We start from the raw sequence: 12,500 nt of genomic DNA, 5'->3' as shown, positions 1-12,500 counted from the left end.
AATTCAAGCCTGTTTCATGCTCGAGTTTATCTGTGAACCCGAGCTGATCACAAAGAGTTACAAAAAGTTTATAATAATATCGCACAGCAGGACTCTATTAAAAATGACGTGCGTAACATTTCTGCATACGGCGTACACGGATCTACGAACGATATCGGAGGAGTATAATTTTTTTCCTGCATGCTATTTTTTCTAGTTGTTTTTTTTTTTTCCTTCCAGTATCTCCATTTCTTCATGCATCTATTACACATCTGTCTCTCTGTATCCCACCTGTTTCTGTGCTAACTGTTGTGTTACTTGTGGATAAGAAATATTTTCCTTACATCACGACACGGTCACAATAAAGTCCCGAGTGTGTTTTTGTGATTTCTACACAAGTTCTATATGACGTAACGTGATGCGTGTCCTGTCCTGCAGAACTGTTACTGCCTGATATTAATAAGTCGTGTGTTTTCCGTGTATGTTTTCTCCAGGACCTGTACTACAAGTCGTACGATTGTGTGTGTGTGATGTTTGCTTCAGTCCCCGACTTTAAGGAGTTCTACACCGAATGCGACATCAACAAAGAAGGACTGGAGTGTCTGAGACTCCTTAACGAGATCATCGCCGACTTCGACGAGGCGAGTCATCAGCGCAGACCTGCTTTTAACTGTCAGCACTTTAAAGCGACTCTAACAACCTTCTTCAATCTCCTTTCCGTCACTACAGTTGCTGTCTAAGCCGAAGTTCAGCAGCGTAGAGAAGATTAAGACTATCGGCAGCACGTACATGGCTGCTGCAGGTCTTAGCGGGACACCTGGACAGGAGAACAACCAGGTTTTACACTGCAACATGAGCAGTCCATCTCTTTATCTTTATCTCTAAATCTCTTTATATGGAAACGACTCTAATAATAATAATAATAATAATAATAATAATAATAATGCTCTATTTGTATTGTGGATATTACATTGTGTTTTATAACTGTGTTGGCAGGACCGAGAGCGGCAGCCGGCACAAATTGGCATCATGGTGGAGTTTGCCATCGCTCTGATGGGAAAGCTGGATGGTATCAACCGCCACTCGTTTAACAGCTTTAGACTGCGTGTGGGTGAGTGAAGCGGATACACACCCACATACACGCACTTCTATCTCGGTCCACCCTAGGGAGGTCATCCATTCATCCATCCATCCATTTGTCTAACTGTCTGTCCATTCATTCATCTGTCTAACTATCTGTCCATCCATTCATCTGTCTAACTATCTGTCCATCCATTCATCTGTCTAACTACCTGTCCATCCATTCATCTGTCTAACTATCTGTCCATCCATTCATCTGTTTAACTATCTGCCCATCCATTCGCCTATCTGCCCATCCATTCTTCTGTCTATCTGTCCATTCATTAATATGTCTAACTATCTGCCCATCCATTCATCTGTCTAACTATCTGCCCATCCAACTGTCCATCAAACTATCCATGCGATCTATTTTTCTGTTCGTCCAACTATTCATCCATCTCCTTTCCATCCATTTTATCCACCTATTAATCCCTATCCATTTGTCCATGTATCTTTTCATTCATCTTTCCAGTTATTTATCCATTCTTTCATTTACCTATCAATCCATTTATTTATTGATCCATCCATCCAATGGGAGAACCTTGAGGGAACACACATGGACATGAGAACACACAAAATGTTTTATTTCATTGACTCATCCATCCATCCATCCATCCATTCCCCTTTCTCTTGGTCCAGGGTAATTAATATGAATCTTTTACACATAAAATATTACATTTAATAACTTTATATTTTACCAAAAGTGAAAAGATACGACACTGTGTGCTGTGAGCAGAGCTTCCCTTTAATCACGCTCATTTGGCTGCAGATGTTTTTGGAGACGTTTCTGTCCTCTGGTTGCCCACATCTGTGGTTTGTTCTTGTGTTTTACCGAAAACAGGAGCATATGAACTCAAGATCCTGCTGAAATCTGAAAATAATCTACTCATTTAGAATCCCTGAAGAAGTCTTTTGTTCTTTTGCACAAATACGAACGTTAACAGCAGAGCAACGAGAGGAACGGGCAGCTCATCCTCTTCATCTAGTCTTAAAGGTTAAATAAACGAAATGCGGCGGAGACACAGCGCACCTTATGTGTCCATGTGACGGCCGTATAAAGAGCTTTCAGTAAAGGTTTCAGTCCAAGGCTCAGTTCTGACTCTTTCTCGAGAGGAAGGGAGTCATTCCTGTGACTGAATATCTGTGAGACACAGAGTTTTTATTATTTTTACTGCTGAGTGTCTGATGAGAATGCAGCGAAGTTCATTATGTATTCCATGTAACGCGTTAAAGATTAAGCCTAAATCACACGCTGAATGTTTTTCCTTTCGTTTTTTTTGTTTCTCGTACCGTTTACGTCTCAAATATATTTTTACGACGTGGTTCTCGCCCGCGGTCAGAAACGATAATTGACGTCTGACTACAATTTGCACAAACACTCGTGTGGTCAGTGACGTCGTCGCCGACTTACTTTATATACAGCAGTTAAAACATTTTAACTGTTTACTCCCATGGCATGTTAAACGCATGACGCCTCCGGCTGACAAACGTTTTGTCAAGTGTTTTCAAAACATGTTCATTATGTGTTTGTGTAGGAATAAACCACGGGCCAGTAATAGCAGGAGTGATCGGAGCACGCAAGCCACAATACGACATCTGGGGAAATACCGTGAACGTAGCGAGCCGAATGGAGAGCACCGGAGAACTGGGCAGGATCCAGGTACTTTTTTCCATCCATATATATATATGTATATATATATATATATTTATTTATTTATTTCTTCCAGATATACTGGCTTTAAATACTTTCAATATTTTCTGCCACATATTAAGATAAAATAATCCTAAGGAAAAGTAAGTAGTTTCTAGTAGTAGTTTAGGAAGTACTTGCTGTGTGCGTATAGCTGAAAGCTGTAAACAAATCTCTCAGCTGACAGAAGAATCAGAGCTCGCACAGTATTTATCTTATCAGGTATGTTTACTGGCGTAGAAGTGAGTCAAAATAACACCCATTTCTTCCATTTAGCTTCTAGCGTTAAACCTTTCTGGAGTGGTTTGGGTGTCAGAAAGCGCCTTGATTCAGTAGTAGGTTGTGTCTGATGCACAAGCGAGTACAACTTATGAAACTACTGGTAATTTTTAGTGATTAAGTTTACCGTCATTTATTGTCAAACCCTACGAAAAGCTGTGAACGGACATAATTAACGGTTTAATATTTCTGCTCTTGAAAGTTTTACATCTTTGTTTTATAACCTACATCTCTTTGGCTTCGATCGTAAATAGACCGATGTTTAAATTTGTTTTACGGTCGCTGTGATTCAAAGTTGTTCTGGAGTTTGACATGCAGTAAATGAGACGTAAGAGTATCAGAGCCACGTGAAAACTTTTTAACGAGCCAGGATGTTTAATTCAGCAGTAAATTAACTCTTGTCACGTGCGTCGTAGGTGACGGAAGATCTGTCTGTCTATCTGTCCATTCATTCATCTGTCTAACTATTTGTCCGTTCGTTCATCTGTCTAACTATTTGTCCGTTCGTTCATCTGTCTAACTATCTGCCCATTTAATTCGGCAGTAAATTAACCCTTGTCGCGTGCGTCGTAGGTGACGGAAGAGACGTCGGACGTGCTGCAGAAGCTTGGTTACTCGTGCGAGTGCCGCGGTCTGATCAACGTGAAGGGGAAAGGAGAACTCAAAACGTTTTTTGTATGTACAGACTCCAATAAGCAGCAGGGAATGGGTCTCAGCTGAAAGCGCTGACATTCTCTCTCTCTCTCACACGTACGGACGGACGGACAGACGGATGGGTAGGGCTTTCTTTTTTTTTTATTATGGTATTTCTTGGAAGGTGAAATGTTTTCTTATGCAAGTCTGAGAGGATTTCCAAATGTTAGAAGACTCTGATAGAAGAATATAAAAACCCTAAGAAACTTTGAACAAATATACACTTTTCAGACTGGCTGAGATGGAACGTTCCCACTTAACACTGGAGCAGGGGCTTGTTTTTTTTTTTTTTTTTCCAGTTTTCCGTGACCTTAACCTTAAAATTCTGCACTGTTCTGATCTTTTAAAAAAAAAACTATGGAGACAAACTAACAGAAGAAGAGGAACTCTGGGCGTTTTTTAATCCTGCTGATTGTCACCATAAGTCTTTGTCTTAAATCTGACTTTACTTGCAAATGATGGGACCTGCACACTCCAACATGAAGAGGACATTTTTTAATTATTATTATTATTATTATTGTTATTATTATTTACTAGGACATGATTCTGGAAGCGCAGAATTTGTTTGTGTGTGAAGTTGTGAACAGATTTGCTGCTGAACGACTTCAAAACTGTTAGAATAAACTCTTTGGGTTTCCATCTATCTTTCTGTCATTTAAGGAGACAAAGCAGAGCTAAACATGAATAAATGTGCTGCAGTGTATAAAAAAAAAAGAAATAAAATAAAATTTGTGAAAAGTATTTATTTATTTATTTATTTTTCCTAACCACCTGACTGCCATTACGACTCTCGCCTATTCTAAGGTTTGGCCGTGACTTGTTCCTGTCCGCTAGGAGCTGCGTCTGCTTATCCGTCTTCTGTTACAATGGAACTCGATTGCTTAAGGAAGGGAAAGACGAGCTCCGTGTTCACGTCTACAGATAGCGTGGGCGCGCTGTAACATTTACCTGAACCGAAACGAACATCTTTGCCATTTTAAACTTTAGTATAAGTTGTCTATCCGTTCGTCTGTGTTTGTCCATCCAACTGTCCATCAAACTATCCATCCGATCTATTTTTCTGTTCGTCCATCTATTCATCCATCTCCTTTCCATTCATTTTATCCACTTATCAATCCCTATCCGTTCGTCCATCTATCCATTTCATTCATCTTTCCAGTTATTTATCCATTCTTTCATTTATCTATCAATCCATTTCTTTAAACATTAGTATAAGACGTCTAAGTTAACCTTGCTGTACGGTATCAGTATGGAATAAATCGTTTTACACGTTTTAAGGCTAAAACCTGTGATGTTTCCTTTGTTATATCGTCTATAAACCATTTATCTGGACTGACATCTCACCTTCCTCAGAGAGGACTTTTATTTAAGGAACTGGACCTGCTCAAGTATTTAAAAAAACAAAAAAAACAAAAACACACATTTATTGAGCAAAATGTAAATAAACAAACAAACAAACTCAGCACCATGAATACAGGACTGAACCTTACACCTTTCCGGTTACACTGTGACGATGGAGACGTCCTCGGAGCTCGTACACACTCTGTCCAGCTGCTCTGCTCCCACTGTAAAAAAACAAACTAACATCTATTACTATCCATAGCAGTTTACTTGAAATAAAGGAGTAGCGTGTATTTTTTGTGCTTTTTTTTTTTTTTTTTTTTAAGCCGAGGGGCGGAGCTACTTTCTGGGCCAGAAAAATGTAAGCACCTTAAATAAAGAATCCAGGTTTAGAGGATAATTATAGATCTAGAAACAGCTTCGTTCGTTAAGTTTGCAGCACGGTAAACAAAAGTATTTTTTATTATTTAAATTGTTATATAAAGAATATCTTTAGCTGAGTTTACACGTGTAAAAACTTTAACGCTAATATTACTAGTGAAAATAAACTGGGTTTAAGTTATAAGAAAAGTGAAGGAAAATATTATGTTGCAGGATAAACAGCATTATATTAAATATTGCCTGTGTGTGTGTGTGTTGTACCTGTGGTCAGGTGTGTATACGTTCCCTCTGCAGGTTCAATAGGCAGTGACATGCCCATAGCTTTCCTAATGCCATATAAACTGCTCACGTCTCTAGGAGTCACCTGACTGGTCAGCTGTGCCAAGTTTTCAGTCACTTTCTCCGCTACACACACACACACACAACGATACACACAGTGTTAACGTTTCAGCTGAGTACATGACGTGTGCAGAATAAACCAGAAACCACAAGTCGTGTGTGTAGCTGTGATGTCTGAGCTCTAAGACGTGTGTGTGAACTTGTACCTAGTTGTAACTCCTTGGCAGTAGGTGCGAGAAGGCAGATCATATTCGGAGGCTGTTTGGCACTAAGTCTCTCTCTCTGAGCTTCGTGCAGATCCCTCAGCAAAACGGTCGTCTCGTCCAGCTTCTGCTGAAACTGTTTCGCTTCTGAGAAACAGAGAAACGCGAGCGGGTCAGTTCGCTGTAGTCCCCGTTTTCACTATAAAGCACTGTTAAATAACATTCCGTACGGCAGCCGTGCACGATTATGGAATTATTTGTGACTCTGAATTTTAAAATCGGGGCTGAAAGGATGTGACGCAGACTCGAGATGACTTTTGTGTGGTCTGTGTTTTAACAAGTGTGCGCCCTCACCGTGTGAGTCAAAGCTTTCTGGTAGGATGTCGAGACCCAAACCCAAACTGATGACTGAGTTCAGAACGTCCATGCTGTTTGCAGTCTTCAACTCTGACCCGACCACCTAAAGAGGGGAAAAGAGAGAGGAAAAAAAAGGGGGCATTTAACTAACAAAAAAAAATAAATCCATCCATCTAACAAACACTGGTTAGTTTTCCCTGAAAACACTAAGACACTGTGGCTCTTATATAAAAAAAAAAAGGAAATGAACTAAAATAAGATGTTAATGAAAAAATAAACACTCAAGTTGTGCAGTGCAAAATGTTACACCCAGTCATTTATGCCTTAATTACTCAATTCATTACACCGGCAGGGGAACGAGACGACTCATGCTGGCTTCAAACCAACCACTTCCTTGTCGATGAGGATGTTCTAACTATCTAGAAATGAGTACTTCAGACGTGTCTCTAACTCGTGACCCCACGTTTCACCCACGGCTTCCTTTCTTTTTGTAGAAATGAGAATGTATGTGGTGGTAAATGCTCCTTGTGGGAGGATAGACTGGCTTTGTTGACACAGCTGCTTTAAAGCAAAGAGAGAGACAGGGAGAGAGAGAGACAAAGAGACAGAGAGACAGGGAGAGAGAGAGACAAAGAGACAGGGAGAGAGAGAGACAAAGACAGAGAGACAGGGAGAGAGAGCGTGGCAAAGGGAGAGAGAGACAAAGAGGGAGGGAGAGAGAGAGAGATATGGAGAGAGAGCGAGAGAGAGAGCAGGAGAGAGACAGAGAGAGCGAGAGACAAAGAGAGCGAGAGAGACAAAGAGAGCGAGAGAGACAAAGAGAGCGAGAGAGACAGAGAGAGAGAGCAAGACCGAGAGAGAGAGCGAGACCGAGAGAGAGAGCGAGACCGAGAGAGCGAGACAGAGAGAGAGCGAGACAGAGAGAGAGAGAGAGCGAGACAGAGAGAGAGAGAGCGAGACAGAGAGAGAGAGCGCGAGACAGAGAGACAGAGAGAGAGAGCGCGAGACAGAGAGACAGAGAGAGAGAGCGCGAGACAGAGAGACAGAGCGAGACAGAGAGACAGAGCGAGAGCGCGAGACAGAGAGAGAGAGAGAGAGCGAGACAGAGAGAGAGAGAGCGAGACAGAGAGAGAGAGAGACAGAGAGAGAGAGAGCGAGACAGAGAGAGAGAGAGCGAGACAGAGAGAGAGAGAGCGAGACAGAGAGAGAGACACACACACAGAGAGACACAGAGAGAGAGAGAGCGAGACAGAGCGAGACAGAGAGAGAGCGAGACAGAGAGAGAGAGCGAGACAGAGAGAGAGAGAGCGAGACAGAGAGAGAGAGCGAGACAGAGAGAGAGAGCGAGACAGAGAGAGACAGAGAGAGACCATACTGGGATACATTCTGATTTTAGCAGCTATACTAGGCTATGATGCTAACTGAAGCTAATCTCAGTGGCTCATATTCGCCCTGATGCCCCAAAGCTGTGATCTTCACACTTTGTCAGAACTTTACACTGTAAAGCTTTTAAAAACAAATTTGTCTAAAACTACAAAGGCAACTGATGTATTGTATTTGCCTTCAAACTGCTTTATGCTTTTGGTGGGCGTCGTGTGAATAGAGAGCGATTACATAAACCTTAACTGACAGCCGCACAATGCTAAAGCGGCTAGCGGACGACGCTGATTACGCCGTGTAGATCAAACACCCCGTCACAGCAGGACGGATCTGTTGTGTGACTAACGAGTCGTCACGTTCAGCTAACGCACACCTTCTGATTGCTCTCTTGGTGGTTTTCCCTTCTATGTATATTTTTGTTCTCTGACTTTGGTTTTGTTTCGCTAAAATTTACACGACTGATTCCTAACATGCCTTTCGTTCGAAGACTTTTTGTTTGAGTCGCAGTTTGTAGATCACGTTTCCAAACGCGCTCGACACCGATTGCATTTATAATATAATATGGCAGCATTTATGAGATCACATGACTGGAACAATTGGTGTGACTCAAAAGTTTAAGGTCTTGGGCATTTCCAGTTACTCAGATGACTAATGTGAAAAAATAAAGGAATAAATTATGAATGAAATTTGAAAAAGAAAGAGAGTTTGTGTCTTTATATTGTTTTACCTCGACACCATCGGCAGCGTGCGACTTCTCTGCAGACTCTTCCTCCTCTTGGCTGCTCTAAAGAACGCAGACAGATACATCACTGACTATGGATGAGGGGAGCAGGTAAAAGCACACCAAGTGTCTTTCATATGATTACTGACTTTCACATTCTACACATCATAGAAAAGGTTTACTCAAAAAAATTGGAGAGAATCTACACTTGCACTTAGAACCTCTGACTGACTCTCTCTCTCTCTCTCTTTCTGACTCTCTCTCCCTCTCTGACTGACTCTCTCTCTCTCTCTGACTGACTCTCTCTCTCTCCCTCTCTGACTGACTCTCTCTCTCTGACTGACTCTCTCTCTCTGTCTCTCTGACTGACTCTCTCTGACTCTCTGTCTCTCTGACTGTCTCTCTCTCTCTCTCGGTCTCTGACTGACTCTCTCTCTGTCTCTCTGACTGACTCTCTCTCTGTCTCTCTGACTGACTCTCTCTTTCTCTGTCTCTCTGACTGACTCTCTCTCTCGGTCTCTGACTGACTCTCTCTCTGTCTCTCTGACTGACTCTCTCTCTGTCTCTCTGAGCGACTCTCTCTCTTGGTCTCTGACTGACTCACTCTCTCTCTGACTGACTCTCACTCTCTCTCTCTGACTGACTCTCTCTCTCTGACTGACTCTCTCTCTCTGACTGACTCTCTCTCTCTGACTGACTCTCTCTCTCTCTCTCTCTCTGACTGACTCTCTCTCTCTCTCTCTGACTGACTCTCTCTCTCTGACTGACTCTCTCTCTCTGACTGACTCTCTCTCTCTGACTGACTCTCTCTCTCTGACTGACTCTCTCTCTCTGACTGACTCTCTCTCTCTGACTGACTCTCTCTCTCTGACTGACTCTCTCTCTCTGACTGACTCTCTCTCTCTGACTGACTCTCTCTCTCTGACTGACTCTCTCTCTCTGACTGACTCTCTCTCTCTGACTGACTCTCTCTCTCTGACTGACTCTCTCTCTCTGACTGACTCTCTCTCTCTCTGACTGACTCTCTCTCTCTGACTGACTCTCTCTCTCTGACTGACTCTCTCTCTCTCTGACTGACTCTCTCTCTCTCTGACTGACTCTCTCTCTCTGACTGACTCTCTCTCTCTGACTGACTCTCTCTCTCTCTGACTGACTCTCTCTGACTGACTCTCTCTCTCTCTGACTGACTCTCTCTGACTGACTCTCTCTCTCTCTGACTGACTCTCTCTCTCTGACTGACTCTCTCTCTCTGTCTCTCTGACTGACTCTCTCTTTCTCTGTCTCTCTGAGCGACTCTCTCTCTTGGTCTCTGACTGACTCACTCTCTGTCTCTCTGACTGACTCTCTCTCTCTGACTGACTCTCTCTCTCTCTCTCTCTGACTGACTCTCTCTCTGTCTCTCTGACTGACTCTCTCTCTCTGACTGACTCTCTCTCTCTGACTGACTCTCTCTCTCTCTCTCTCTCTCTGACTGACTCTCTCTCTCTCTCTCTCTGACTGACTCTCTCTCACACACACATACACACACACACTAAACCAGCTTTGATCCCTGCATTCTTCGAGAGGCTTCCAGATGATCATCCTGGTCTTAGATGTTCCTCAGGATTTACTTTTGAAATGATTAAGTCTTAAAAGTAAAACCTGATTCAATGTCAGATCTCAGGCTGAGAATACTGTGAGAAATTAGAACGTTACACCTTTCTAACATTGTGTTCACAGTAAATGATTTGATGTTAAAAAAAAAAACAGACCAGAGAAACTTTTATTAAATCGCTCGTGGGGAAATTAAAGCAGTACATTTGACTACATTTGACAGTTCTTAAGGGAAACAGGGCGCAGTGGTGTATTTAAACACTGCCGTTACCTGTCTGTGTGTGTGTGTGTGTCTGTGTGTGTGTAGAGGTGTTTATTAGTCATGTATGATAGGCTTAATTAGGGGGCAGTGGGGGCTCAAGCAGTTAAGGCTCTGGGCTGCTGATCGGAGGATCAGGGAGCTGCACTGTGAGCTGCTGTGTTGGGCCCTTGATCGAGGCCCCTAAACCCTCACTGTATCATAGCAGACCCTGTGTTTAGACCTCAACCTACATATAAAGTTGGAATATGTGAAAAAAGGATTTCACTGCGCTGTAATGTCTATGTGACAAAATAAAGAGGTATTTTATGTGAAATGTGGCACTCGGATTTAAATTCACAAGCTCCATGTTGGAAGAAAGATGTTCTGCTGCATTTAATTAAAAAATAATAATAAATAAACTTCATCCTTACAGCCTCGGTCTCTTTCAGATGTCTGGAGTGCTCTCCGTTGGTCAGGGAGTCCAAAATATTATCTGCCAGTCTGCTCATATGCTCTTCTGACTTGGCCAGGAAATCTGTAGTACTAATGTGATTGAAACACACACACACACACACACACACACACACACACACCATATGCACGAGTGTTAAATAACATTCCTAAGTGAGTGTGATGTGATGACTGTATGAATGGTGGCATTGACTGTGTGGGGGCTGAACTTGGTTACACACACAAACACACACACACACACACACTCACTCTCACACACACACACTCACTCTCACACACACAAACACAGCAGATGGCTGTACGTGAACTTTTAAGCATTTCCCATGACTTCTATCACAATATAAAATATGCTCTGCTGCAAATATGCCTAGATAAAAGAAAGTATTTTTTTCCTGGAATTAAAAAGAAAGTTGTAAAGCAGAATAACACACATCCTCTATTACATCACCGTGCTTCGTTAACGAGCGCCCCGTCCATCGGCGCCGTCGCTAACGTTTGCGGAAAGCTCCGATTCGTATCATAGAATTTAAATTTCATATCACACCATAGGTGAAATAATAGGTGCGTCCAGTTACTACTACTGTGCACTGGTCTAATGTTCTAAATATATACAAGTGCAAGTCGTGTATTTACACTGAAATGTGTGAACAAATGTCCAAGAAGAAGAAAAAGAGGAAGAGCACTTCAAGTACCTGGATGACAAACTTGGTCATTTAAATAAATAAATAAATAAGTGGAATGTAGGACATGCCACACGCTCTATTGCTCACACCTTTCCTTATGTAGCCAGAGACGGGCTGTGATGAAGCTAGCGGCAGGGAGTCGCACGTTTGATGTCGTTCGCCATCGACTGGTGTAACGGCTTGTAACTTAAAGTGTTCGTCTGAGATGATACGACCCTTTCAACACGTAATTTACACACTAGATGCTAAACTAGACGTGTAGCGTGTAGTACATAATTATTTAGGACACTGCTTATCGTTTTAAAACAGTGTGTTCCTGTAAACAAATATGACACATGGTCCAAAACAATGTGTACACACACTCACACACACAGTCTCTCACACACACACACAGTCTCTCACACACACACACACACACAGTCTCTCACACACACACACACAGTCTCTCACACACACACACACAGTCTCTCACACACACACACAGTCTCTCACACACACACACACACAGTCTCTCACACACACACACACAGTCTCTCACACACACACACACAGTCTCTCACACACACACACACACACACAGTCTCTCTCACACACACACACACACACACAGTCTCCCACACACACACACACACACACAGTCTCTCACACACACACACAGTCTCACACACACACACACACACAGTCTCTCACACACACACACACACAGTCTCTCACACACACACACACACACAGTCTCTCACACACACACACACACAGTCTCTCACACACACACACACACAGTCTCTCACACACACACACACACAGTCTCTCACACACACACACAGTCTCACACACACACACAGTCTCTCACACACACACACAGTCTCTCACACACACACACAGTCTCTCACACACACACACAGTCTCTCACACACACACACACAGTCTCTCACACACACACACAGTCTCTCACACACACACACACACAGTCTCTCACACACACACACACACAGTCTCTCACACACACACACACACAGTCTCTCACACACAC

At 42.7% G+C, this 12,500-nt stretch overlaps 2 protein-coding genes across 4 annotated transcripts in view; one reads left to right on the top strand and one right to left on the bottom strand.

Moving 5' to 3' along the window:
• Positions 1–4,501, top strand: part of adcy7 (adenylate cyclase 7) — a 65,419-nt gene extending 60,918 nt beyond the window's left edge. For both annotated transcript variants that reach the window (XM_060859600.1, XM_060859599.1), the window contains 5 exons: positions 474–620; positions 709–816; positions 976–1,090; positions 2,634–2,758; positions 3,641–4,501. In XM_060859600.1, coding sequence (XP_060715583.1) covers positions 474–620; positions 709–816; positions 976–1,090; positions 2,634–2,758; positions 3,641–3,787 — 642 coding nt within the window. In that variant the 3' untranslated portion in view covers positions 3,788–4,501. The remainder of the gene's footprint in view (positions 1–473; positions 621–708; positions 817–975; positions 1,091–2,633; positions 2,759–3,640) is intronic.
• Positions 4,502–5,157: 656 nt separating this feature from the next.
• Positions 5,158–12,500, bottom strand: part of brd7 (bromodomain containing 7) — a 19,685-nt gene continuing 12,342 nt past the window's right edge. The window contains exons 12-17 of one of the 2 annotated variants that reach the window (XM_060859601.1): positions 10,748–10,859; positions 8,489–8,545; positions 6,379–6,484; positions 6,028–6,171; positions 5,744–5,887; positions 5,158–5,340 (exon numbers count right to left, since the gene is read on the bottom strand). In XM_060859601.1, coding sequence (XP_060715584.1) covers positions 5,261–5,340; positions 5,744–5,887; positions 6,028–6,171; positions 6,379–6,484; positions 8,489–8,545; positions 10,748–10,859 — 643 coding nt within the window. In that variant the 3' untranslated portion in view covers positions 5,158–5,260. The remainder of the gene's footprint in view (positions 5,341–5,743; positions 5,888–6,027; positions 6,172–6,378; positions 6,485–8,488; positions 8,546–10,747; positions 10,860–12,500) is intronic. The other variant, XM_060859602.1, reaches the window with a different exon arrangement.

This window comes from Tachysurus vachellii, chromosome 23 (genome assembly GCF_030014155.1).
Source record: "Tachysurus vachellii isolate PV-2020 chromosome 23, HZAU_Pvac_v1, whole genome shotgun sequence".
Lineage (NCBI taxonomy): Eukaryota > Metazoa > Chordata > Actinopteri > Siluriformes > Bagridae > Tachysurus > Tachysurus vachellii.
Note: the sequence above shows the minus strand (reverse complement) of the source record. Positions and strands in the feature narration are given on the sequence as shown.